At 46.8% G+C, this 25,518-nt stretch overlaps 1 protein-coding gene across 2 annotated transcripts in view; it reads left to right on the top strand.

Annotated features, from left to right (window-relative positions):
* SERPINF2 (serpin family F member 2) overlaps positions 1-24,759 on the top strand; it is a 203,939-nt gene extending 179,180 nt beyond the window's left edge. For both annotated transcript variants that reach the window (XM_078680150.1, XM_078680151.1), the window contains exon 10: positions 22,943-24,759. In XM_078680150.1, the coding sequence (XP_078536276.1) occupies positions 22,943-23,268 (326 nt within the window). In that variant the 3' untranslated portion in view covers positions 23,269-24,759. The remainder of the gene's footprint in view (positions 1-22,942) is intronic.
* The last annotated feature ends 759 nt before the right edge of the window (positions 24,760-25,518 follow it).

Below are 25,518 nucleotides of genomic sequence, written 5' to 3'. Positions count from 1 at the left end.
TAGCACGTTCGCCCCACACGCGAAAGGTCCCCGGTTCGGAACCGGCAGGAAACACTTTCATATTTAAAAAAAAAAAAAAAAAAAAAAAACTGTCGCGTTAATTCAATAGGTAATTAAGACCCGCTATAGGGCCGTGTTTGATCGCAAGTAGGTAGGGAAGGAATCCAGGTTATCATGCTAGATGTATCGTAGAGGCACATACGATAGATTGGATGGTCGGACAGGCACGTTAGGCCGGGCAGGCAGAAACACTGACCTGGCATAACCTCGCAGGGCACCGCGCAATAATTTGCGCGGGATAGGGCAACTGCTACATAAGGCAAGGGCATAGAAATGAATGAGAAGCACCAATGTACCACGATGGTCACGTTGCGTTCAGAGTCCCCAAGGCCAAAGAATCGGATTACATACACTGAACCTCGGTAAGGCAGTTGGGTACCGGTGCAGCTTGGCACCGCCACTGGCCCAGACAACCAGTTCAAAAGCTGTATCTATGACCTGCAGCTCTGCTCAGCAAGCGCATTGATCCACTGAGCAACCTTGCCAGCAGACTGAACTTCACACACAAGGACTCTCAATCCTGTCTAACCACAGTCATTAACAACTGGTTATTGAATCATCACAAAGTGCACTGACGTCAATACATGTATAAGGAAAATGTCTACGAATGGAAGGCGATGACCTTCGAACTCCCAGAGTGCAGTATTTATAAAAGGCCATACATCGTTATAGTTAAGACCAACGGAGATAAATCTGTCCGAGAGTTTTAATAATACTAGCCATTTCCAGAACTGGGGCCACAAATGGATTATTTCTCTTGCCACTTTCACACGGATAGCATAATCGACCTCAGCGGTTCTTATTATTCGAACTTAAAAACAAAGTGCAGGAACCCTTTGCAATTCAGAAATTTAAACCGTACCCTTAAAATTACTCGCAAATCTGACTTAACCCCCCCTGCGCTGCCTTACGAGCAAACCCGTGTCAAATGACGTGGTCGTAAAGTGATGCTTTTGGAGTCTCTCATATACGCGGCACACATGCGGCCAATTCGCGTCGCATCAAATGGGGCCTAATGAGGGTCCGGAGGAGGTGTGTGTCGCATGAGATGAGAGCCGTAAATTTCCACCGGTACGTTACTAGAACATAAGGCAACAATCCGCACGACACAGGTCTTAAAAAGCATAAACCTTAACGGTGTATTAAAGAAACGAGACTCGATATAAAGGGTAACACATCCACAAGACAGTCCTATGTCCGTCGGTAAACTCGACTTGAGAAACACTTCAGTGGGGTTTTTAGAAAATCAGATTACTCTGGCGCACTGCCTAGGATATACGTTACAGGGTATTGATTGACAATCAGACATGTAGTGCGTAAAGAGCAGGCGGAAAAACACCCTTAACCGTCTAAAAAGTCAAGGGACTAAACAATGTATATACAAGTGTGCTCTCGCTACTACAACAAAGTATCACAAACAGTGCAATGACTGGAACATATATAAGGAAACAGAAGCAGAATCTTTGGTGTGTTCTTGATACAGCAAAAAGATGATTTATTCTCTCCAGACTCAAGAGATGTAATGAAAAGCCGACACGTGTTTCGTCGTGTACAGTTGAGTCAACGCGACTCTTCAGGGCTGATGATACAAGAATAACATACATCAAGTCAGTACTGCCGTTGTTAAATACTGCAAATGGTGACAAACTGCAGCCAACATGCAGTGGTGCCGTACGTATGGGTTCGCACGTGATAGTGTTGTGTAGTGGTGACATCAACACATTAGTACATGTGTCACTCAAAGGCTGTGAGTGGTAGCCCTCGGGTGGTGGTGCATAGACATGAAATTTCGTGACATAACGCTTTAGTGTGTGATCGTGTTTAACACATACACAGAGATCTTGCATTTCGAGGGTTCATGCAGTTGTGGATTAATCCGAATAAAACTAAGTGAGCCTGTGTGAGGAGGTGTGGGTGAGGGACCATAACAGTAACATGACGTGGTTGGCCGGTGTTGTCTTTATCCGTGTTGTTTAGGGGTACTCAGGGAGTTCTGTTATTGCGCCCCTTAAGAACGTGTGATTGGATAGGATAGGACAAGTCACTGTCTCTCGCCATTATGGATTATTTACCTTGAGGAATAATACGTTCGTGGTGTTTGGTAATAGGTCTGGGCTAATATCCGAGTACTGGACGGTACTTGCCGGAGAGAGACTAGAGGAGAGAGTATATGCAAAAAGGAATCATTAGAAGAAGCATTCTAAGGTAGGGGAAAAAGGACATCTACTCAGTTGAATAGACGGCGAACAAAAAGTGCGGTATTCTTACCACGAGTCTAAATGTGACTAGAAAGAAACGGTCTGTCCCTTTATGATAGTCACGTAGGAAGGTACTAATTACTTGGTATTCTGTATTCAAGAAAGGCCAAAATCTTCGTATTTATCCACTCTGTGTAAACGGGGATCACAGAAAGAAGAATACAGAAAAAGAGTCAAATTAATGCGCGAGTTAGCGCCACGTTTAACAAAAGGACATATTGCATTGTTTCTTTTCGAAATAATTATGGGTCTATAGAGCATTCCGTTAAGGAGAAAATACTAGACTCCTGGTGTGTTAGGTATTGGACATTTAACACGCATAATAGCGTATTCTTATATGAGGACATATTGCTCCTTGGAAAGAGATAAGATCTCTAGGACTGAATTAAGAAAATACCTGACTCCTGGTGTGTCAGGAGATAAGCCGGGAGGGGATCCGTCTATTACTGGACTGGCTCGAGACGAGTGTGTCTCTCAACAGGGCGATGCGCTAAAAAACGGGAAACAAGAGCGCGGGTTAGCTCTAAAAGCCCAGTACTCTGGGCTTCACATCAAATGGGGGTGATCACGGGAGATAGTTGCCGCTTACCTCTGTTATGGAATCCCTCCTCCTATAGTTCCCGGTTGCCGTCTCTCTGTACGGACACGTGACCTGGTGGGAGGGATTGTCTTATAGACAAAGGTAGAGATCGAAGATGTCCCCGTTGTCAGTGTTGAGGACGAGAGGATTCGCCATCTTTGAATGGCCTGAGTGCATCAGAGAATATATCAAAAAATATATATGCACTCAGTTCTGTGCAAAAGTAGTTTTGATTCGGATGAGCGAAAAAAACGTTTCAAAAAGGAACTCTTGATGTCTTGGCCTGCATACAAAGAGGAGGCTCGCATAGTAATAGATTAGAGGCGCGTGAAGGTGGTTGGTGCGCAAGAGAGTGTTGGGGTTCCACGACACAATCGAGGCAAAACTCGTAAAGCTCAGTGACCTAAGTAATTATGTGTGAAAGTGCCCCCCCGCACCTCTCATTAGTGGACATAACATTTAAATCAACAAGTTCAAAACATATTGCAATTGGTTACTAAGACATTATGATCATAATACAATATTGGACCTAGGTATTGGTCAGAGATATCACATGGTACAATCACTAATGAGATCATGTATTTCCATACTATACATAATAGTTATCTTCTTTGATATTATAGTACATGGTAGGTATCTCTAGAAATGTCTATATTTGACACTATGAGTTCCTTGCTGATCATGCATTAAAAGTTTCAGTAGGTCTCTGTAGAAGAAGGGTCCCCCAGACGGCTGCCTAGTCGCCTAAGAAGAATTGAAGCTCAGGATCGTAGTTGAGCCCCTGTTCCACGCATCTAAGACGCATGATCCAGGTCGCCTCCCTACGTCTGAGCTTCAATTCGCGGTTGCCCCCTCTAATGTCGAGGGGAATTACATCTATGCCGAAAACACGTACTTTGATATCATCTACCAATGGTTGACATTCAGCAACGTGTAGAGCCACAGGGTATTTGGGGTCTCTCCTCTGTATGGCTCTTATATGTTCGGAAATTCTTTCCTTGAAAGCCCTGATGGTACTGCCCACATAGATTTTTCCACACTGGCATTCAATTATGTATACCACAAATTTAGTCAAACACGTGATGTTGTGTCTAATTTTGTAGACGGCTCCATCAGGGCCTTCGAAAGTCTTGGTACCATGTTTGCCCCAAATGCACATGGAACAAAACCCACATTTGTGGAAACCCAGACCTCGTGTGGATAGCCAGTCTTGAGCCAGTGTGTTGTGGGGGACTGTAGGGCTTAATTTGTTTCTCAGTGTAAAGCCCTTTCTGTATGTGATGGAAGGTCTATTTGGAAGAAACTCTTTAAGAACAGGGTCATCTGTTAAGATTTTCCAGTGTTTGTTGAAGCTCTTCTTGACATGATAGTTGAGTGCATTGAATTCAGTAATCAGTCTGATTGGTTGTTTGGAGGACTCAACCTCCGTACGTGCTTTCAGACAATCTGGTCTAGAGATGACTCTGGATTTACGTTCTGCTTTCAGAAGCGATGAGCTCGAATAACCTCTCTTTTGAAATCTGTTTTTCATGGTCATGATACAGTTATCGAATTCCATTGCTTCACTGCAGTTGCGTTTAGCCCTAAGGAACTCTCCATACGGGATGGACCGCAACTGATGTTCAGGGTGAAAGCTCGAAGCGTGAAGAATGGAATTGCAGGAGGTAGGTTTCCTGAATAGTTTAGAATGCAATTGGTTATTCTTAACATAGAATTCTAGATCTAGAAATTCAATGTTGGTGAGGCTGTGGCGCATAGTGAAGTTGATTTCCCATAGGTTATCGTTTAGATATTCAAAGAAGGATTGGAGAAGTTCCTCGGATCCTGACCATAAGAGAAAACAGTCGTCAATGTACCGCCCCCAGTAGACTATGGCGTCAATGTATGGTTTGCCTTTGATACCCCAGATTAGGTCAGTTTCCAAGGCCCCCATAAAGAGATTTGCGAAGGATGGTGAAAATTTCGAGCCCATGGCTACTCCCTTCTTCTGTCTGTACCAATTACGATTAAAAATGAAAAAGTTATTGTCCAGGATGATCTTCATCATGTGTAGCAGCATGTTGGTGTGTGCCCATAGCGAAGCAGGTCTATTAGAAAGAAGTTTGGTAATAGCACTGATACCTATTTCAGGATTAATGCTGGTGTATAGGGACACCACATCCAAAGTTACTAGTCTAGTCCCTTGCTGCCACTCCAGGTCTGACATGATGTTCAGTATGTGTTTTGAATCTTGTATAAAAGATGGAACGTTCTTGACTAGAGGTCCCAGAAAAAGATCCACATACTCTGCGATTCTTTCGGTGGGGCCCCCAATCCCCGATACTATCGGTCTGCCTGGTGGGAAAGGTAAGTCCTTGTGGACTTTGGGTAGGGTATACAGCCACGGATATGTGGGTCTGAAGACTTTAAGATACAAATATTCATTGTCATCAAGTAGACCAGGTTGCTTCCAATTCAGTAGGAGTCCATTAAGTAGTGTTGTTAATGGTCCCATAGGGTTATAGTCAATACGCTCATAACAAGAGTCATCACTCAGTTGGCCAAGGACCTCATTGTTGTAGTCATTGAGATCCATGACCACCACATTCCCCCCTTTGTCCGCTTCCCTGATGATAATATTGTGGTTGTCGCTAAGAATAGAGAGTGCTGACCGTTCACCCTTGGTCAAATTGTCTCTATATCTAAATTTCGTGTCAAGGTTCTTAATGTTAGTGCTGTTAAGATCCTCAAGGACGTGTCTGTAAAATTTGTCAATATTGTTGCCCCCTGCTAGTGTAGGAGTCCATTTGGATCTACTCTTAAGGCCACTCGTAATACTGTAATCGGTCTCGACATCCAACTCTTCAAGGAGTCTTTCCATTTCAAGTGGGCTATCTTCCCTATCTGTCAAAGAAAGAAGCAGGTGTGTAGCTTGCACATCTTTAATGGTCAAAGGTACATTGACAAATACAGTCGGGATGTGTCTAGGTTGTTTCGGCACATCTTGTGATCCAGCAAAATGTTTCTTGAGTTTGAGATTGCGTATGAACTTGAAGATATCAATCTTGGTTTGACATATATCGCCGGTGGAATAGGGATTGAAATTCAAGCCTCTGCCAAGTAAGGATGTCATCTCGGACGTTAGAGGAAATGAGGAAAGGTTTATGACTTGAACTGTATCACCTAGTGTGGTTGGTTCCTCTGTGTGCCTGACCTCAATTTCCTGCGATATTCCTCGCTTGTCCCTACGTTTCCCCCTGTGGGTTCTGGGTCTGTAGCGGCCCTGGGTGGCTGAGTTCTGTTGCCTCTCCTTACTCGTTGCATCTCTAAAAAAAAGGTTGAATTATGAGGTTCTGAATTGGCCAGAATTTCATTCTCTATGTCGCTGAGTCCAGTAGAACTCAGAGAGGTGGTGCTAGAACTAGCAGAGTTGGTGATGGTAGACCTGCCGGTTTGTGAGCCTGCCTTAGGTTTCGGGATTAAGGAGTCATACTTGCGATCAAAAGTGTATATCCTGCCATTTTTATAGTCTGCCTCATCCCTTTTGATTTGACGTGCCTTTCTGCTCTGGATTTCGGATTGGTGTTTCAAAAGAATTTCGTCCAGAATGGTGTAATTTTTAACAGTGGCCTCAGGTTTGTTCAGATCTTTGATCTCTTGTTCTACCACAGAGATTTCAGATTGTAGTAGGGCAGTCTTCCGATCAGCACTCTCAATGAGAATGTCTATCAGTGTGATCGAGTTTAGGTTCAGAGAGTCTTCCCATTTACTCATGAGATCCCGGTCTAGATCGTCATAGGTCGGGAAGATGTTGGACCGTAGTCCTCTAGGAACTAGTTTGAGTTTCAGGTAGTGTTTCAAAGTTGCTCCGTCCCACCAACGGGAGTTTTCTTGTTTCTTTAGTTTTTCAAGTTTGAAGAACTTGTCTCTTAAACCCTCTATACGTGCAGGACCTGCCGTGGCTGATGCCTGGTGTGTGGGCATGCCCTTGGCCAGATTCTCAAAAAGATCTGCTGCCGCTTTAGCCCTGTCCATAGTGTGGTGGACAGTAAGAAGCCTGAGATAAGGTCTAGTGGTTCAAAAATGTAACGTGGAGGCGCCCAATCTGCAAACTCAAGAAACACTTCAGTGGGGTTTTTAGAAAATCAGATTACTCTGGCGCACTGCCTAGGATATACGTTACAGGGTATTGATTGACAATCAGACATGTAGTGCGTAAAGAGCAGGCGGAAAAACACCCTTAACCGTCTAAAAAGTCAAGGGACTAAACAATGTATATACAAGTGTGCTCTCGCTACTACAACAAAGTATCACAAACAGTGCAATGACTGGAACATATATAAGGAAACAGAAGCAGAATCTTTGGTGTGTTCTTGATACAGCAAAAAGATGATTTATTCTCTCCAGACTCAAGAGATGTAATGAAAAGCCGACACGTGTTTCGTCGTGTACAGTTGAGTCAACACGACTCTTCAGGGCTGATGATACAAGAATAACATACATCAAGTCAGTACTGCCGTTGTTAAATACTGCAAATGGTGACAAACTGCAGCCAACATGCAGTGGTGCCGTACGTATGGGTTCGCACGTGATAGTGTTGTGTAGTGGTGACATCAACACATTAGTACATGTGTCACTCAAAGGCTGTGAGTGGTAGCCCTCGGGTGGTGGTGCATAGACATGAAATTTCGTGACATAACGCTTTAGTGTGTGATCGTGTTTAACACATACACAGAGATCTTGCATTTCGAGGGTTCATGCAGTTGTGGATTAATCCGAATAAAACTAAGTGAGCCTGTGTGAGGAGGTGTGGGTGAGGGACCATAACAGTAACATGACGTGGTTGGCCGGTGTTGTCTTTATCCGTGTTGTTTAGGGGTACTCAGGGAGTTCTGTTATTGCGCCCCTTAAGAACGTGTGATTGGATAGGATAGGACAAGTCACTGTCTCTCGCCATTATGGATTGTTTACCTTGAGGAATAATACGTTCGTGGTGTTTGGTAATAGGTCTGGGCTAATATCCGAGTACTGGACGGTACTTGCCGGAGAGAGACTAGAGGAGAGAGTATATGCAAAAAGGAATCATTAGAAGAAGCATTCTAAGGTAGGGGAAAAAGGACATCTACTCAGTTGAATAGACGGCGAACAAAAAGTGCGGTATTCTTACCACGAGTCTAAATGTGACTAGAAAGAAACGGTCTGTCCCTTTATGATAGTCACGTAGGAAGGTACTAATTACTTGGTATTCTGTATTCAAGAAAGGCCAAAATCTTCGTATTTATCCACTCTGTGTAAACGGGGATCACAGAAAGAAGAATACAGAAAAAGAGTCAAATTAATGCGCGAGTTAGCGCCACGTTTAACAAAAGGACATATTGCATTGTTTCTTTTCGAAATAATTATGGGTCTATAGAGCATTCCGTTAAGGAGAAAATACTAGACTCCTGGTGTGTTAGGTATTGGACATTTAACACGCATAATAGCGTATTCTTATATGAGGACATATTGCTCCTTGGAAAGAGATAAGATCTCTAGGACTGAATTAAGAAAATACCTGACTCCTGGTGTGTCAGGAGATAAGCCGGGAGGGGATCCGTCTATTACTGGACTGGCTCGAGACGAGTGTGTCTCTCAACAGGGCGATGCGCTAAAAAACGGGAAACAAGAGCGCGGGTTAGCTCTAAAAGCCCAGTACTCTGGGCTTCACATCAAATGGGGGTGATCACGGGAGATAGTTGCCGCTTACCTCTGTTATGGAATCCCTCCTCCTATAGTTCCCGGTTGCCGTCTCTCTGTACGGAGTAAACTCGACTTGTGTGCCAGTGAGCCGGCCCACAACTTTGGCGTGCCAAGCATGCACTGCCTTTCGGCAATGTAAGTGAAAGGCCCACTGGCATGGTAACCGGTGAAGCACTGTTGGTGAAGCCGGAGCACGCGCCTGGCCATAAGTAAACACTGTTGGGAGATGAGCTTCCACTGTTGCAAACTCCCATCGAGCCAGGGGTAGACCAAATGAACGACTTGGTGCGCATTTCTTTCGAAAGAGGTGCAACACCGGTCTTGAGTAAGGCATTTCTTTTGTGTGATGGTGGATGCCTGTTGACAAGTGGGGAATCCATTCATGGGTACTGACCACCAACAACCGTGCCCCCCCCCCAAATTTAACAAACGTGCATTGGCAAAGTCAACTGTTATGGCTTTAACGTACGGCATTTCTGCGCATCGGCAGTTACACGTTTGGACTCATTAAGTACAGGCTTACTGCTTGGTCAAATTCTTCAGTAAAATAAGCATGGAACAATAGCGGTTAGAGAGAGAGCAATGATTCAGAAAAGGGGGTGGTGATGAACAGAGTGTCTGAATTAAGCAGACCACTCTTACCCAGTCCAAAGATCAGGGCTTGATCCATCACCGTTATTTAGCTCACTGCCCCATCCCAGCTCAGAACCTGGCTATATGCAAATTAGTCTGTCCCTGGCCCAGTGCATCATGGGAACAGGGCAGACCAAACTACCAAGCCAATTCTTCACCAGAAAGGATACAAGCTACCGGGGACCGGTTTCTGGCATTTCAGCCTCGTCGGCCCGGCTTGCTTGAATCCTGATGGAGCAGTGAGCAAGGGACTTTGGTTTGCCCTGTTCCCATCATGCACTGGGACAGGAACAGACTAATTTGCATATAGCCAAGTTCTGAGCTGGGATGGTGCACTGAGCTAAAAAACGGTGATGGATCAAGCCCTGATCTTTGGACTGGGTAAGAGTGGTCTGCTTAATTCAGGCACTCTGTTCATCACCACCCCCTTTTTTTAATCATTTTGTCCACCATAAGCGTGGAAGGGTATACTCAGATGTGAGTCCCTTGCTCATTGCACCATCAGGATTCAAGCAAGCTGGGCCGACGAGGCTGAAATGCCAGAAACCGGTCCCCGGTAGCTTGTTTCCTTCCCAGTATAAGAATTGGCTTGGTAGTTTGGTTTGCCCTGTTCCCATCATGCACTGGGACAGGAACAGACTAATTTGCATATAGCCAAGTTCTGAGCTGGGATGGTGCACTGAGCTAAAAAACGGTGATGGATCAAGCCCTGATCTTTGGACTGGGTAAGAGTGGTCTGCTTAATTCAGGCACTCTGTTCATCACCACCCCCTTTTTTTAATCATTTTGTCCACCATAAGCGTGGAAGGGTATACTCAGATGTGAGTCCCTTGCTCATTGCACCATCAGGATTCAAGCAAGCCGGGCCGACGAGGCTGAAATGCCAGAAACCGGTCCCCGGTAGCTTGTTTCCTTCCCAGTATAAGAATTGGCTTGGTAGTTTGGTTTGCCCTGTTCCCATCATGCACTGGGACAGGAACAGACTAATTTGCATATAGCCAAGTTCTGAGCTGGGATGGTGCACTGAGCTAAAAAACGGTGATGGATCAAGCCCTGATCTTTGGACTGGGTAAGAGTGGTCTGCTTAATTCAGGCACTCTGTTCATCACCACCCCCTTTTTTTAATCATTTTGTCCACCATAAGCGTGGAAGGGTATACTCAGATGTGAGTCCCTTGCTCATTGCACCATCAGGATTCAAGCAAGCCGGGCCGACGAGGCTGAAATGCCAGAAACCGGTCCCCGGTAGCTTGTTTCCTTCCCAGTATAAGAATTGGCTTGGTAGTTTGGTTTGCCCTGTTCCCATCATGCACTGGGACAGGAACAGACTAATTTGCATATAGCCAAGTTCTGAGCTGGGATGGTGCACTGAGCTAAAAAACGGTGATGGATCAAGCCCTGATCTTTGGACTGGGTAAGAGTGGTCTGCTTAATTCAGGCACTCTGTTCATCACCACCCCCTTTTTTTAATCATTTTGTCCACCATAAGCGTGGAAGGGTATACTCAGATGTGAGTCCCTTGCTCATTGCACCATCAGGATTCAAGCAAGCCGGGCCGACGAGGCTGAAATGCCAGAAACCGGTCCCCGGTAGCTTGTTTCCTTCCCATTATAAGAATTGGCTTGGTAGTTTGGTTTGCCCTGTTCCCATCATGCACTGGGACAGGAACAGACTAATTTGCATATAGCCAAGTTCTGAGCTGGGATGGTGCACTGAGCTAAAAAACGGTGATGGATCAAGCCCTGATCTTTGGACTGGGTAAGAGTGGTCTGCTTAATTCAGGCACTCTGTTCATCACCACCCCCTTTTTTTAATCATTTTGTCCACCATAAGCGTGGAAGGGTATACTCAGATGTGAGTCCCTTGCTCATTGCACCATCAGGATTCAAGCAAGCCGGGCCGACGAGGCTGAAATGCCAGAAACCGGTCCCCGGTAGCTTGTTTCCTTCCCAGTATAAGAATTGGCTTGGTAGTTTGGTTTGCCCTGTTCCCATCATGCACTGGGACAGGAACAGACTAATTTGCATATAGCCAAGTTCTGAGCTGGGATGGTGCACTGAGCTAAAAAACGGTGATGGATCAAGCCCTGATCTTTGGACTGGGTAAGAGTGGTCTGCTTAATTCAGGCACTCTGTTCATCACCACCCCCTTTTTTTAATCATTAGAGAGAGAGCAAGGCAGCGAAGACACCACCCTTGAAGGTTTCGGGAGCGGTCATCATTTTGAAGTTGGCAATGCGGTCATAACAGGGGACAGGGGCCACTAATCGTACAACCGCAAAAGGGTTCTTGAATATTCGCTTTCCCTGGATTGGAGAAGCATAGCGAATGTAAGAGGTTAGGCCGCTGCTCAGCGCGGTGGCATTCAACCAAATTTCATGACAGGGAGGCAGATCAGAAGCGCGACCGTGTTTCACGGTGCTCCGAACAACTCTCTAAGTAAGAAACACTGCAAGCGGCTGCAATAGCGAGATTTTGGCCACAAAATCAAGAGACGCCCACGGGCGAGCCCCTCACGGGACTAGAGACGGCACCGGCTCTCATCCGAGATATCATCAGATATCGGTCGAATTTACGGGCCCCTGGGCGGGACATACTTTGAAGCCACCCTCGTTTGAACAACTTTGAGTGCATGCACTCTTCGCGCAATAAACAGACCACGCAGTGTCAGCGTAAAAGGCCATTTTATTAGACCAGAAACTGCGTAATCTGTACAAAACAGTAAACATAAACAGGTAATAACATCAAAACCCCCACTCACACTCCCCTCTCACTCGTTTCACTCGTTCCACCTCATCACAAAGCCCTAGAGGCTCCATACCATGCTTTCTTCCTGCCCCTCAATCCTTTGTCATCCAGCCCACTCATTGCGTCCTGCCATTCACGCTTCTATCCCCCCTAAGAACTCCCCCCCAAGGGATGGGTGTGCCCGCTCTTGACCCCCTTGTCCCTTCAAGTACCGCCTAACGCAGCTCTGGCCTAAACTGGCAACGCCAAACGACCAGCCCAACAAACCACCTCCAACTGCCGGGTGGGTGGGCGGCCTTTTGTGACCCTCCCGATGGTGCCAGGCGCAGGAAGAGGAAGTTCCCTTCCTCCCCTGCGCCTATATCCCCAACCCCTAACTCCTCCCTTTCCCCTACCTGGCCTATCAGCGCGAATGACCCCGGGGGAAGACTAGTCTGCGACTTCGCTTCCCCCGGGGCCCGGCATCGCGCAATAAACAGACCACGCAGTGTCAGCGTAAAAGGCCATTTTATTAGACCAGAAACTGCGTAATCTGTACAAAACAGTAAACATAAACAGGTAATAACATCAAAACCCCCACTCACACTCCCCTCTCACTCGTTTCACTCGTTCCACCTCATCACAAAGCCCTAGAGGCTCCATACCATGCTTTCTTCCTGCCCCTCAATCCTTTGTCATCCAGCCCACTCATTGCGTCCTGCCATTCACGCTTCTATCCCCCCTAAGAACTCCCCCCCAAGGGATGGGTGTGCCCGCTCTTGACCCCCTTGTCCCTTCAAGTACCGCCAACCAGTGAACCCCCTGTAGGGCAGTTCACTGCCCCACCCCCCCCCTCCAAGGGGTCCCGGTCCGCCACGCACGCCAGCAGTCACACTCTGGGACACCAGATAGCCTCGTTCCACAACTTGCTCACCACATCCCTCATCTCCATCATGTAGTAAGCATTGCCCAACTGTGACAAGTGCACCCCGTCGTCCCTAAAAACTAACGGCTCCGCAAGTCGAATCCCTTCATGCGCAATTACTTTAATGTCCTTGTCACCACAGTAAAGTCTCATGGCCCTGTTGAGCTTCCTTCGAGCCTTCTCGATCGCCCCATGCTTCATAGCCCCTCTCCACACTTTTCTGGGGACCAACTCCGTCCAGGCAATGCAGGTCCCTGCAAGCCTGCTTTTCAACACATCCAGATCCCGTTGCATGAGTTGCAAAAGAGCCAAACCGGACAGCTGCACAAGGTCGTTCTCCCCCAGATGTATGATCAACAAATCAGGGCATCCCCTCTGTGGGACCATCTTCGCGAGCCAGGGCAGTAGTGCCCCCCATCGCATGCCACCCTTGCCCCACCATTGTACCTCGTGCAAATGTCCTTTTAGTCCCAGGTTACGGCCGTAAACCTGTCGCTCCGCATATTTGGATGCCCAATGCACGAAGGACGACGATCAGATCGCTCAAAGGCCAGTCAGGAAGCGGGCCAGCCACCCTGCCCTCCAACACCTCCTTCCGCAGTTTCTCAGCCACAACACTCGGCAATTCCTTCGCTGATCTCAAATTGTCGGCCCAACGTCGCTCCATAGGACCCTGATAGCCCACTCTAAAACCCTCCGTGAACCCCCAGAAAAGCCGCGCAGCAGCCTCCCGATCCGGGTAACAAGAGAGCCAAGGGGCCATCGCCTCCACCCTAACCGGAGTAGGCGCCCTTCTGTCCAGGGTGCCCACGCCCCCTAGCGTTCCTCCACTGCTCCGAGGGCGTGGTAAGGGTAAGACACTGGGTAAGGGAATGCTTCCCCCCGCATTTGGAGCACTCATGTTTGAATTTACAGGGGTACCGGGAACAATACCCTCTGCTGTAGCTCCAACAGACTCCCGAGGAAACACCTCCCGGCTTGGACTGTTGCCCAGAGACGATGGTGCTGGGCACAGAGCCTCCCCCCCCCCACCCTGGGCGGGACGCGGCTGAAAGGACCGATACACCACCGGCAGACCACTGGCCGTATGTGTGGACGCCGTGGATGCGACGACGCCATCCACTGCATCCAAAGCTCCTGGTCCACTTCCCCCCAGCACTTCTCCGGATTCGCACTCACCCTGGCCCGAAACTCCTCATCGTAGCTAAGCCACGCAAACCCCCCGAACTGCATCTGGGCCTTACGAACTACATCCATGTACTTGAACAGCGCAATCGCCCTGTCCAAATACTTCTGACAATAGACACTGGCAAAGATCAAAAAAGCCGACGTCCAATTCTCCATCGTCACCGGCACCCTAGGGCGCCGAGTCAGCTCCCACTCCTCCTCTTTGGACCCCTCCTTCGCCTGCACCTCCCTATGGAGCAACTTAAAAACGTCCACAAACTCATGCTTCCAAATCTTCTCCTTCAACTTCTCCGAGATGTGCGACCCCAGCGGCATAGCCAGCCCCATGTGTGGCAGCTTTTTCGGGACCTTCACCCCTTTGTCCTCCTTCTCCCCCGCCTTGTCCGTCTGCACCCCCAACGTCACCAACTTACCGTCCACCTGTTTACCCTCCGCAGGAGGACTGCCCGATGGCTTCTCCCCCCCCCCGCACAGACCCATCACCAACCCCCACAGACCTGCAAGGCCTCTTGCGCCCCTCCCCGCTCCGGGGACCATCACCCCAGGCAGCCCACCATGCACCCTCACCTGTGAGTGTCTCCGTCCGTCCCTCGGGCCGACCTCTGGGCACCGGCACCTGGGCCACCGTCGTCCGAGTCTTCGTCCGCGTCGACGCCGGGGCCTGTAAAACACCAAGGTCGCCGTTGTCCGCAGCGCTCCCTAAGCCTACCAAGTCATCCCGCACCTCCCCTTCCTCCAAATCATCACTCTCCGTGCCATAATCCAACTCAAGCACCGGTTCCTGATCCACACGCACAGTCTCAACCTCCTTCACCGCTCTCTTCACACCTTTCTGCACACCCTTCCGAACTTGCACAGCCACATCCACGCGCGCCACAGGGGCCCGAGCCCTCGGTGGAGGGACAGCCGCCGCAGACTGCCCTGCTACTTCAGTCCTGCGTTTCGGAGCCGTCTTGCGCTCCGCCAGGCACCCACGGGCTCTACAGACCTCCTGGCCCTAACCCTCCTGAGTTCCTCCTCTTTCTCAGCCTCCCGTTCCTCCTCAGAGGTCGGGGAGGGGCACTCATCATACTCACGGTGCCAGATCGCACTCACCCCGGCCCCGGACTGTTCAGCCCGCCTGGCCTCCCTAATCTGCTCCAAGATCCTCTCCCCCCTAGCTCGCTCCTCCCAGGAAACAGCGCGGATACGGGATACCGAACATTCAGATACGGGGGCATGCAAAAAACGGCCGGGAGCCCGGGCAGTCGGGTATCGGCCGGTCAAAGGGTGGAAAAAAGCTTAAACAAGCATTGATAAAACCATTCCTTTTTGATAAGTCAGATCAATACAACCCAGACCAGCCCCAATGACCTGTAGCTAACAGGGAGACAGCCGTCTGGATCAGGTCGCTAGGCGACCAGCCCACATGCAGCGGATGCTGGTGGACATAGTGAGAAACTTCAGAAGTATACAAAAAACAAAAAAAAGGGAGTAACGTCAGTTTACGGCAACGAGTCAGGGCTAGGACCCCCGGTTACAGGACGCCGGCATAAGGCAACCGCAGGAGGTTGACCCCGCCGCACGCACCCAGTGGAATTTTGGGGCAGGGCGCTAAGGCACCGACAGCCAGCGCGGGGGTGTTCCCCAGTTCTGGGGAGCCAAGCCCAAAGAAACTTAGCAGGCAAAGCAAGTATCCATCAGGGCCGGCACCCAGGTTCCCGGCAATTGACAGCAAATGTTTCAGTGGGAGGCGAAATCCCGCGCATGCCAGTCAGAAGGTGAGCAGAAAAAAGGGGAATGAGTTAGTAACCGCGCGGCGAAGGTAAGCGATTTCACACGCAGGCACAGTCCTGCGAACACCAGATAGACCCTAGACCACGTTCCAGCCTCGACAGGGAGGCTCAAACATCCTGTGATTCTGGGCAAATCACTTGGTCCCCCTGGCCAAGGGGAATGATGGTTGCTCTGGGTGCGAGTGGCCCCGAGCGCAGATCCCGCGCCCACCCTGGTGTGGGTATTGGGCCTGCCTCGCGAATAAGAAAAGAGCACAGCCGCACATAGGTTCACAAGTCCGGCACAGAATACGTCAGGCGGGGTTCGCCTTGGATTTGCCCTGATCGCCCAGAGCCATTCGGCCACGACGGAGTCTAGCTGGCAGAAGGAAGGATGAGAGGCGGTGGAATGCCTTTCGGTGCCACAATGGCGCAGGCAGGCCACAACAAAAAAAAAAAAATCACGAGAGCTGGGGGGAGAAATTGTTACAACGGATGGGTAAGGAGACACACCAACAGGGCGGTGTGTAGAAGTAGGCCACTCATTTTGGGATGCCGCACGGCAGGGTGAGGTGGCCGGGCCAAGGAGGGGAGTAGCAAACGGAGGCGGCGCTCGCGGCCCAGACCTGGCCGGACGGCAGGGCACAAAAAGGTAGCGAGTTGGGCCTAACTCCTTGGAGAAGCTACCCCTCCCTACACGCAAAGGGCGTGGGTGACCAGCCAAATGGTGGTCCCAGAGGTAACATGACAAAGAGGACTACCAAGGACTAACAAAAGAACTGTTTTGGTAGGCGTGCCATCTACGAACTGAATGTACCACGATATGATCTGCACAATATGATGATTGACATGTTTATGACCCAGATATAATTTATGACGATGATGATTACATGTTTATGACCCAGATATGATTTATGACGATGATGATGACATGTTTATGACCTAGATATGATTTATGACTAGGGTTAGGACATGCATGATTTATGACCCAGATATGATTTATGAATATGATGATGACATGTTTATGACCCAGATATGATCTATGACTATGGCGATGGCATGTATGATTTATGACCCAGATATGATTTATGATTATGAGGATGTCATGTTTATGACCCAGATATGATTTATTGGCTATGGTGTTGACGTGTATATGACCCAGATATGATTTATGATCCCAATAAAACTGCGGCCAACAACCACCACAACAAATACAACCTTGTTGGCTAAGTATATTGGGATGACAGGGGTACTTGTCTTGAGGTAAATACTTCCCACGGTATGGGGGAGTCCGAGGGTTATGGGCTTCCCTTGGCCTTGCCCAGGCCTGGGTGAGTCTTGCGCTGCGGAAGACAATGTCCTCCTTTTAAAGCTCACACCCGGGGCTCAATGCAGTGCGGCTGTATCTCTCAGCCTCTCAGCCCTCGGGTCGCTGTAGTTCCCCGGCACCCACAGGAGTAACAAAGGTTCCGTGCTGAGGGAGACAATGTCCTCCTTGTAAGGCTCCCGTCCGGGGCTCAATGCAGTGCGTCTGTGTCTCACTGGATTGTTTTTATGTATTAATTGAAATGAACTCTATTATTAATTATTTTATCATCTTTTTGGTAGATAAGGAATTTGAATGTATCATATGTACTTAGATTTTTTCCCTTTTCATTTATATATGTAATTTTTTAATATACATATATTTACACATACACATAAATATATTTATGTACATTTATATATATTATATTTATGTTAATGTTAATTAATAATGTTTACATTAAGAGTTTAATATTTTTTCTACATTAATAGGGTGATGTGTAATGCGTTTGAAAAACTACTTTCCTTACTGTTGCTTAGACTGGGGTAGGAATAATGAATCTAACTTGTCCAAAGTTCAACACTTTCTCTACTGTTACACTTTTTTAAGTGGTAATAGCAATGTAACCACTCTAAAATCCAACCCTTTCCCTACTGTTGCGCTGACTGTAGTCTGAATAGGAAATTTAACCCCTCCAAGTCTAACTCTTTCCCTACTGTTGCTTACACTGAAGTGGGAGTAGTAAATGTAACCTTTTTGAATTCCAGGACTTTCCCTACTGGTGCGGTGACTGAAGTGGGATTAAGAATAGGAAATTTAACTCCCCCGAGTTCCAACACTTTCCATATTGTTGTGCTGTTTGGAATGGGAATAGTAAATTTAATCCCTCTGAAGTCTATTGTTTTTCCTGCTGTTGATTAGACTGGAGGTGGAATATTAAATGTAATCCCTCCGTAGTCCAGCACTTTCCTTTCTGTTATAGTATTACATCAAAAAGAATTAAAACAAATTTTAGATAATGTAAAATACCTATTTTAATGAATACTTGAAAAACAAAATAAATATATATATATATATATATGTATATATACACATATATTGGTGTGTATATATATATATATATATATATATATATATATATATATATACATAAATACTCAAAAAATATTGACCAATATTTTTTACACTTTTTTTGGTCAACAGTAGTTTTTACCAGAATATGGTCAGGGATCTGTAATACCAGAACACACTCTACTAGTTGACGGACAAGTATCCTTCTTTCTACAAAAATGAACAAATGAAGACTCAATAGAATGAGATAGTAGGGAAGAATATCAAAAATGAAATTGTGTGTCAGTCAGCATTTGTCAACAATGTTTCGACCCTTAATGTGATACCTGTGTCTCATCAGGACATCTTGACATCCTAAGATAAATTGCGACATAAGCGGCCAAAGTCACAGCATTCCCTGACTTTGGCTCGCACGCGCAATGTCTCGGATGCCCCTCTTCATCCTCCAATTGAGGAGTCGGGCAAAAATCTACCCCACGCCTCCCAGTATTACCTGGAGCCAGGGCGACTCTAGAGCAGATGCAGGAGTACTGTTCCTCCCTTCATGGCGTCTTTGGGTCTCCACCTCCTTCTGATGCCCTTTTCAGTCCCAAGGAGGTCAGAGGAGCCTTGACTGAATCCATGCTGGGGGGCTCCCTTGACTTCAGTTAGGCCCCCTGGATCTGTAGTCGGATCCATGTCGGCTCAGGTGCACAGCCCTTCTGGGTTCTCACCTGCGATGCCTGATCAGCCGGTACCGTTGGCGACCTTGGTTGCGCGGATCAACACTACGTCATCTCTCCTCTGAGGCTTTACCACATCAATGGTGTCCCCACATTGACGTCAACCGGTGTCGGGTCGCAGAGTCGATGGTGCAGTTCGCCTTTTGCACCCTTCCTCCTTCTGAGGAGAACCTTGTTGTTTTTCTGCTGGGAGCACAGGTTTTTGGTGAAGAAGAAGCGGAAATGGGGTTTATTCATCCAATGACTGACACTGTCCTGCCTCCTCTGGAGGTTAGTTGGATAACTGAGCTGGATAAGACTACTGGCCTTGACTCCTCCCTATCCTCAAGCCCCTTCTCTCCTCTGACCTCGCTAAAGAGGTAAGTCCTGCCTTTACTGAGATTTTGAGGAGGGCAGCTGTGGTTCTGGAGCTACAATAGCTGCCTTCTGTGGAAGTGGCCATTGACCCATTAATTGATGTGCTTCATCAGGGCCAAACAGGAGTTGAGCCTGTGCTCCCCTACAGTAAACCCCTAGATGATATTATGCTGGGATCTTGGGCTAAGCCCACTAATGGGGCACCAGTGGACCGGTCTACAGTACATAGACATAGTCCTGCCCCCGGGGACCCAGCCTGCCTACTCCGGCAACCTACTCCATGCACTTTTGTGGTATAGAATGCTACAGCCTCCCCTGACATCAGCGCCCTTTCTAACGCCCCTCCTGACACGGAGTCCAGGAGTCTCGATACTTTTGATTGGCATATTTTTTCTGCAACCAATTCATCCTTGAGGTCACTTAATACCACTTATGTTCTTAGCCGGTTTTCTCACACGTTGTGGGATTCAGTCTTCAGTCCCTGTCCCACAGGGAACATTGTCTGTATGCCTTCTAGGCATTCCTACATATGTTTCTAGCACTTTAGTACCCCTATACGGGACTTTAAATTATGTGCGTTTCATGAGATAATTCAGGGGGGTTTCTGCTTTGCACCTGTACCCCCAACTCCTTCCCTGTTTTGTATTGTTCCTCACCCTGTTTTTTTCCATTACACTCTACCTGGCACCCTGCCTTCTCTAGCAGATGCGGGTGGACAGGGGGCGTAGTCCTTGGCCTACGGTATATTGTCTGCTCTAGGTTTAGGCAGTGTTCCCTCTTGCATTCTTTTTCAGGGATTGGGGGCTTCTTTTCATGCCCGCTCTCGCTATGCATTGGCAAAAAGGACTCCTGCCACTTCTCTATTTCTCAAGGTTCCTTCTTGGAGTATCTTGTCCATATCTTGGCTATGAGTGGATTACTCTTCCGATCCTTTCTTTCCTGTGCCACCGCCTTTGCTGTATTTAACCTGCATTAAGCTGTTATTTGCTTTTCGCTTTGGGTACTGCCTTGTACCTTTGTTCCTACAGGAAATACTCCTTTGACAGTTCGGATACCAACCGCGACACTTAGTTACTGAACTGGTTGTTCTTCAGATGTCGCTTTCTTCTTTTTTCAGGATTCATGGCTGTTTTTCATTTATGTTTTCTTCTCGAACATGTGTTCCTAGACCACCATCTCTCTTGGGTTCGTAAGAGGTTTGGTGATCCTTTCGGATTTTTTTCCTGAGAGTTTCTCTCAATCCTCACAGGCTGTGATAACGTTTCAACTCTTGGGATTCGTTATGCCACTTACTCCTTATTTGGAGATTCCTTTTGCTTGTGTTTTTTTTCTTTCTCTCCCTTATCTTCCTTTGGAAGATGTGGGGTCTTTTCTCCACCATAGTCACGGTACAATAAAGATTTTTTGCTGTGCATTAAATTATACCTTCCAATCATTTTATGGGCCCTGTCTCCTGTAAAGACATTTCTTCCTGGCCTCAACACGTGTGCTTTTATGCACTGCAACTCCATCTGTTACTTCAGTTTTTTCATACTGATCTTTTGTTCTCAGACCTCCACTTCTTGGCACTTGGTCTTTACATGTCTGTTTACTTTTATCCGTTGCTTTAGCCAGATTCCTTTTCTGCCAATTGTATGACGGATCACCACATGCATTTACCCCAAACGTGTGGCATTGTTGCAGTTGGGGTAGTGACTGCGTTGTAAAGGCAGATCATTGTTCTGACTGTGAGGTAAAGGATGCTTCCCTTTTCTGTCTGATTTTCTTTTTATTGCGGTGGAGCTGGTTAACTGTATAGGCCTTCAGTTTGTTGGCCTTTGTTGAACTTGATCTTTTTACAGACCCAGATAGTGGTTTTTCAAACCTGCTGTTTTCTTTTTCAGTTTTTCCCTGGCTGCCTGATTGTAGCCATTCAGTCAGTAGTGTTGTTTTATGTTCGACTGCCATTATTTTTCTGGTGTGTGTGATATCTTCCACTCCCTCAATCCTCTTACACGGTACCATGTTGCTCATTGTCAGTTCATTCCTAATATATCTATAACATTTACTTCGTCGTTGTTACATCTTCCGTCCATAACCGATGTTTGTGTATAATTATATATACCTTTCTATATGAATTGCTGATATCTGTGTTCTACATATATATATATATATATATATAAATACATATATACATATGTATGTATATATATGTAGAACACAGATATACCTATACCTATTCATACATATATATATATTTTATGCATCTGTTTGTATATGTGTATGTGCTGCAAGTCATTCTGGAGGGTGTACGTTTATGCTTACGTAGCTGCGCCTTTCCTTGTGTCCCTTCGCTTAGTTGTTGCATATGCGTTTCCTTATCCTTCCTCCTCTGTGGCTTCTATGTTAGATAGTCCCAGAGGGCTCCTGTCTCTCTAGAAGTGTTTTCTCTAACCACGAGTATGTCAATAATTGCTGTCCACTAATGGTCCGGATACCATTGGGTGAGCTACGTAGTATTATGCTTCTATGAAGTGTTCTTTTCCAACATTTCTTTATTCCACTGCCATGGGTGACGTATCACCATGATTTTCCATGGCTTACAGATTTCAGATCCCTATGGGGTTTCCACAGTCCTTCTGGTGGAACGTCTCTGTTCATCAGCTACATTCCTAGACAGCCTGGCACTTATTACAGCTGGGTTGGTCTATTCAGGGATCTTTAGTGTGACTATTTCGCAGACCTTCCTTTGGGGATGGTATTGCTTGGGTATCTAACTCAAAGGTAAGGAATCTGCAGCTAGATGTCTCTTCTCTATCAGATGGATAAGTTACTTACGTTCAGTAATGCCTTATCTGGTAGAGACAGGATCTAGCCGCAGATTCCTTACAGACTCTCCCATCCTCCCCGTTCTGTGAACTGGTTGTTCCTTTCGCCTACAAGATCCCTTCTGGGTATTTTAATGCCTTTAAATTGAACTTTTTAATTGTTTGACATAATGATGCCTCTTTATAGGCTGCACTGTTTCCATAGACAGTTTCTATGAGTGGCTTCCTGTTTTTGGTGCGGGAAATAGTCACTGAAGAAACCGACATCAGCGTGTCAGTGGAGGGCTTATATGGACTCCGCCATTGTCATATCCAGTGGATGATGTCGCTATGGAGTCGCTCGATGCCCTCTACTGACGTGCAGGGGTATTGCTGTAAAAATAAATCCAGATCCAGTCCGGAATCTGCAGCTAGATCCTGTCTCTACCAGATAAGGCGTTACCAAAGGTAAATAACTTATTCTTCATGGCCCTTACTCTCCATAAAATGTTGAAAGTTTAACTTTTCTATGGTGCAGAAAGTCTGGAAAGTCACAATAGGAGTGATCTGCAACCTTAAGCTTTATATTTCTGTGAGCTAGACCATCGTAAACAGAGGGAACCAGTTGGGGTAAGGTTGCGGTACCAAGTGACCCGCAGATTTGAATTTATCAGACAAAGATGGTCCAGCTTGACTTACAGTCCTGTTTCACTTCTCTCCTGTACATATGAGTGACTCGCCCAGGTGACTTCGCTTTGGCTCTGCAATTAGTGAGCTAAACTAGCAGCATTGGATGATCATTTATTCCAGAGTGTGCGCTTTTTCTCATACCTTCACTAAATTTCTGATTTGTTTGCAGGTCTTGGGGAGCTCTTTTCAAGCCCAGATCTGCACGGAATATCTGAAGAGCCTCTGGCGGTGTCGAGCATCCAACATCAGTCCACGCTGCAACTAAATGAAGAGGGAGTGGAGGCCTCGGCCGCTACGTCAATCCAGATATCACGCTCCTACACTTCCTTCTCGGTCAACCGTCCCTTCATCTTCTTTGTCATGGATGACCTCACAAGGATGCCACTGTTTCTGGGCAAAGTAGGGAACCCCAACCCAAGTGCCCCGGTGCTGAATAGAACCCAGAACGACTCTCCAGACACCAAATTCGTAATGAAGGGATATGACCCAAAATAATATGAAATGTGGGCCTGAAAAGACCACCCTCCATGCTGCTGGGGTTTAGAGAGGGGTGAAGAACATTTTACAGAAAGGTAATGCACGGACAGACATGGAATCATAGTCAGAAGACCTGATTGGGCCAAGTGTAGCACAAGGTGTCTGGCACTGAAATCCCTTTCTCAACTCTGTCTCAGTTCGTTGAGGCCAGCGTCTTTGTTCCGCTTGACCCAACTGTGAGATATCCTATCTTTTACATACTGTCTGCTCAACTTCTGCTCTTTGCTGTGACTCTGCTGTCTTCCTTGCTCTGCCTCCTCTGATTTCCCTATTATGTTCCACGTGTTTTCCACGTTGTTGCCTCCACTCTTGGCTAAGCGTCCACGTAATCACTAATATTTGTCTCTTCTTCGTTTCTAGATTTTCTCTGAGCCTCAAACTCTCTGCTTTTCTTTACCGACCCCTAACACTCTTTCGTTATGTGTCTCTTGACTCCCCACTGGAGACCAACGTTGCTTTTTAGCTGTATGTTATTTTCTGGTGGCCCACCCTTAAAAGTCAAGAGGGCTGCCCTTTCCTGGGCCGTAACTGGGTCCAAGATCCTGTTTCCTCCTTCCTGGTCCTTTCACTGTGGTCCTCATCCTGTCTCATCCTCTATTGGCCAATCACTGGCCGCCAACCGTGCCTTTCCCCTTTCAGACCAGGATCTGTACCCTAGTTCCCTAACCCTGTTATGGCCTGTGGACTCTGCCACCTCGTTTTGTGGCTCTTCACTTGTCTCCATAGTGTTTCCTATTCTCTGTCCTCATGCTCTGTCTCCTTCTTCTGTTACACCTCACTAGGCTTCACACTCATTTTCTCTTCTGGGATCTGGCGTTAAAGAACCTGACCTGTCAATAGGATCCAAGGTTATCTAAGACGTTCCTGGAATTTCAATAGAAGGATACTTTCTTTGCACTCGCTGGACCCACAAATTATGTTTTCCTTTACAGGTGGTTCACCGTAACGTAGGCTCTATTTCTTTCTTGCCTAACCTTTGCTGAATCCTAGAGTCTTTCCCACCCTGTATAAGGCTTTTCCTAAACGCTAGGTTCTGTCTTATCTTTCCCTAAACCTTTGCAGGACCCTAGTCTCTATCTCATACTTTCCTAATTGTTTGCTGGACCGTAGACTTTGTTGCAGTACAAATATATTCTTCTCTCTTTTTTAGGGATATCTGCTAGGCTAATGTTACCACTCTACCACCCTCTCTTTCTGGCCCCACAGTGATTGTCATGCTCTTTTATTCAATCTCTCCTGAGTAGTCCAAGTTTCAGCGGTTAATTTTTTCATTAAAAGCATGAGCCTGTTCCAGCATCAACGTTAGCTATGTTATGCATTTGTTTGTTTTCTGTTCATGCCTTGCATTATGACTCAGAATATTTCCCATTCATGCTCACATTTTAAGTTTTTGGAGGTTTTGTAAAAATGTTTTCTAATAAATAAAGCTGTGCCTTTTCATGGGATGAATTGATGTCAATACAGCAGGCTTTGCTTTTCATGGCTTTGATGTGTAGCTTTAGCCTTTTGTATCCAGCAGGCCATGCCACCTAAGGGGCCGGGAGATGGGGAGACGGGTAGGTCTAGAGGTGTGTGTGTGTGTGTGTGTGTTTTGATCTTCTTAGCTTTGGTAAACATTAATAAAACCACATAAACACCCTCGTGTAAGAACCAAGAAACTACAAGGATTGCCCCGCCATAGTATTTTAAGGTACTTTTGAGTGGGTGCATCAAGAAAAGTAAAAGCGCATTGCAGAAATATTTACTTTGGTCATTTGTGTAATTTACTCCAGCATTCAGACATACACAGGTTTATAATAGTAGATACACACTTCATTACCAGTGACCCCCACGTATCATTTGTATTAATAAAGATACATGATCTAGACTGTTTCTGTGCTAGATCCCTTTGGGTACTACCCTAGTGCTAGATCCCTTTGGGTACTACCCTAGTGCTAGATCCCTTTGGGTACTACCCTAGCGAAAAGGATGAGGTTTCTTTTTAACAGGCTGGAAGATACTTGAACACAACATTGCCCGGGACGTTTGTCTTATACTGTAGGTTTCTCTCCCTCGCCCATAAATAAAAGGCTGTCAAGAGCCTTAGCCTGAGGACTATATACACTAAGACACATAAACAAGACCCTCCAGGAGGAAAGGAAGGAATAAGAGAGGATGCGCTATCGTGGATTGTACCCCCTCATCACACACAAATAAGCAAAAGCAATT

The sequence above is a fragment of the Lissotriton helveticus genome, chromosome 3_1 (genome assembly GCF_964261635.1).
Source record: "Lissotriton helveticus chromosome 3_1, aLisHel1.1, whole genome shotgun sequence".
Taxonomy (NCBI): Eukaryota; Metazoa; Chordata; class Amphibia; order Caudata; family Salamandridae; genus Lissotriton; species Lissotriton helveticus.
This window is presented reverse-complemented; position numbering and strand designations above follow the sequence as displayed.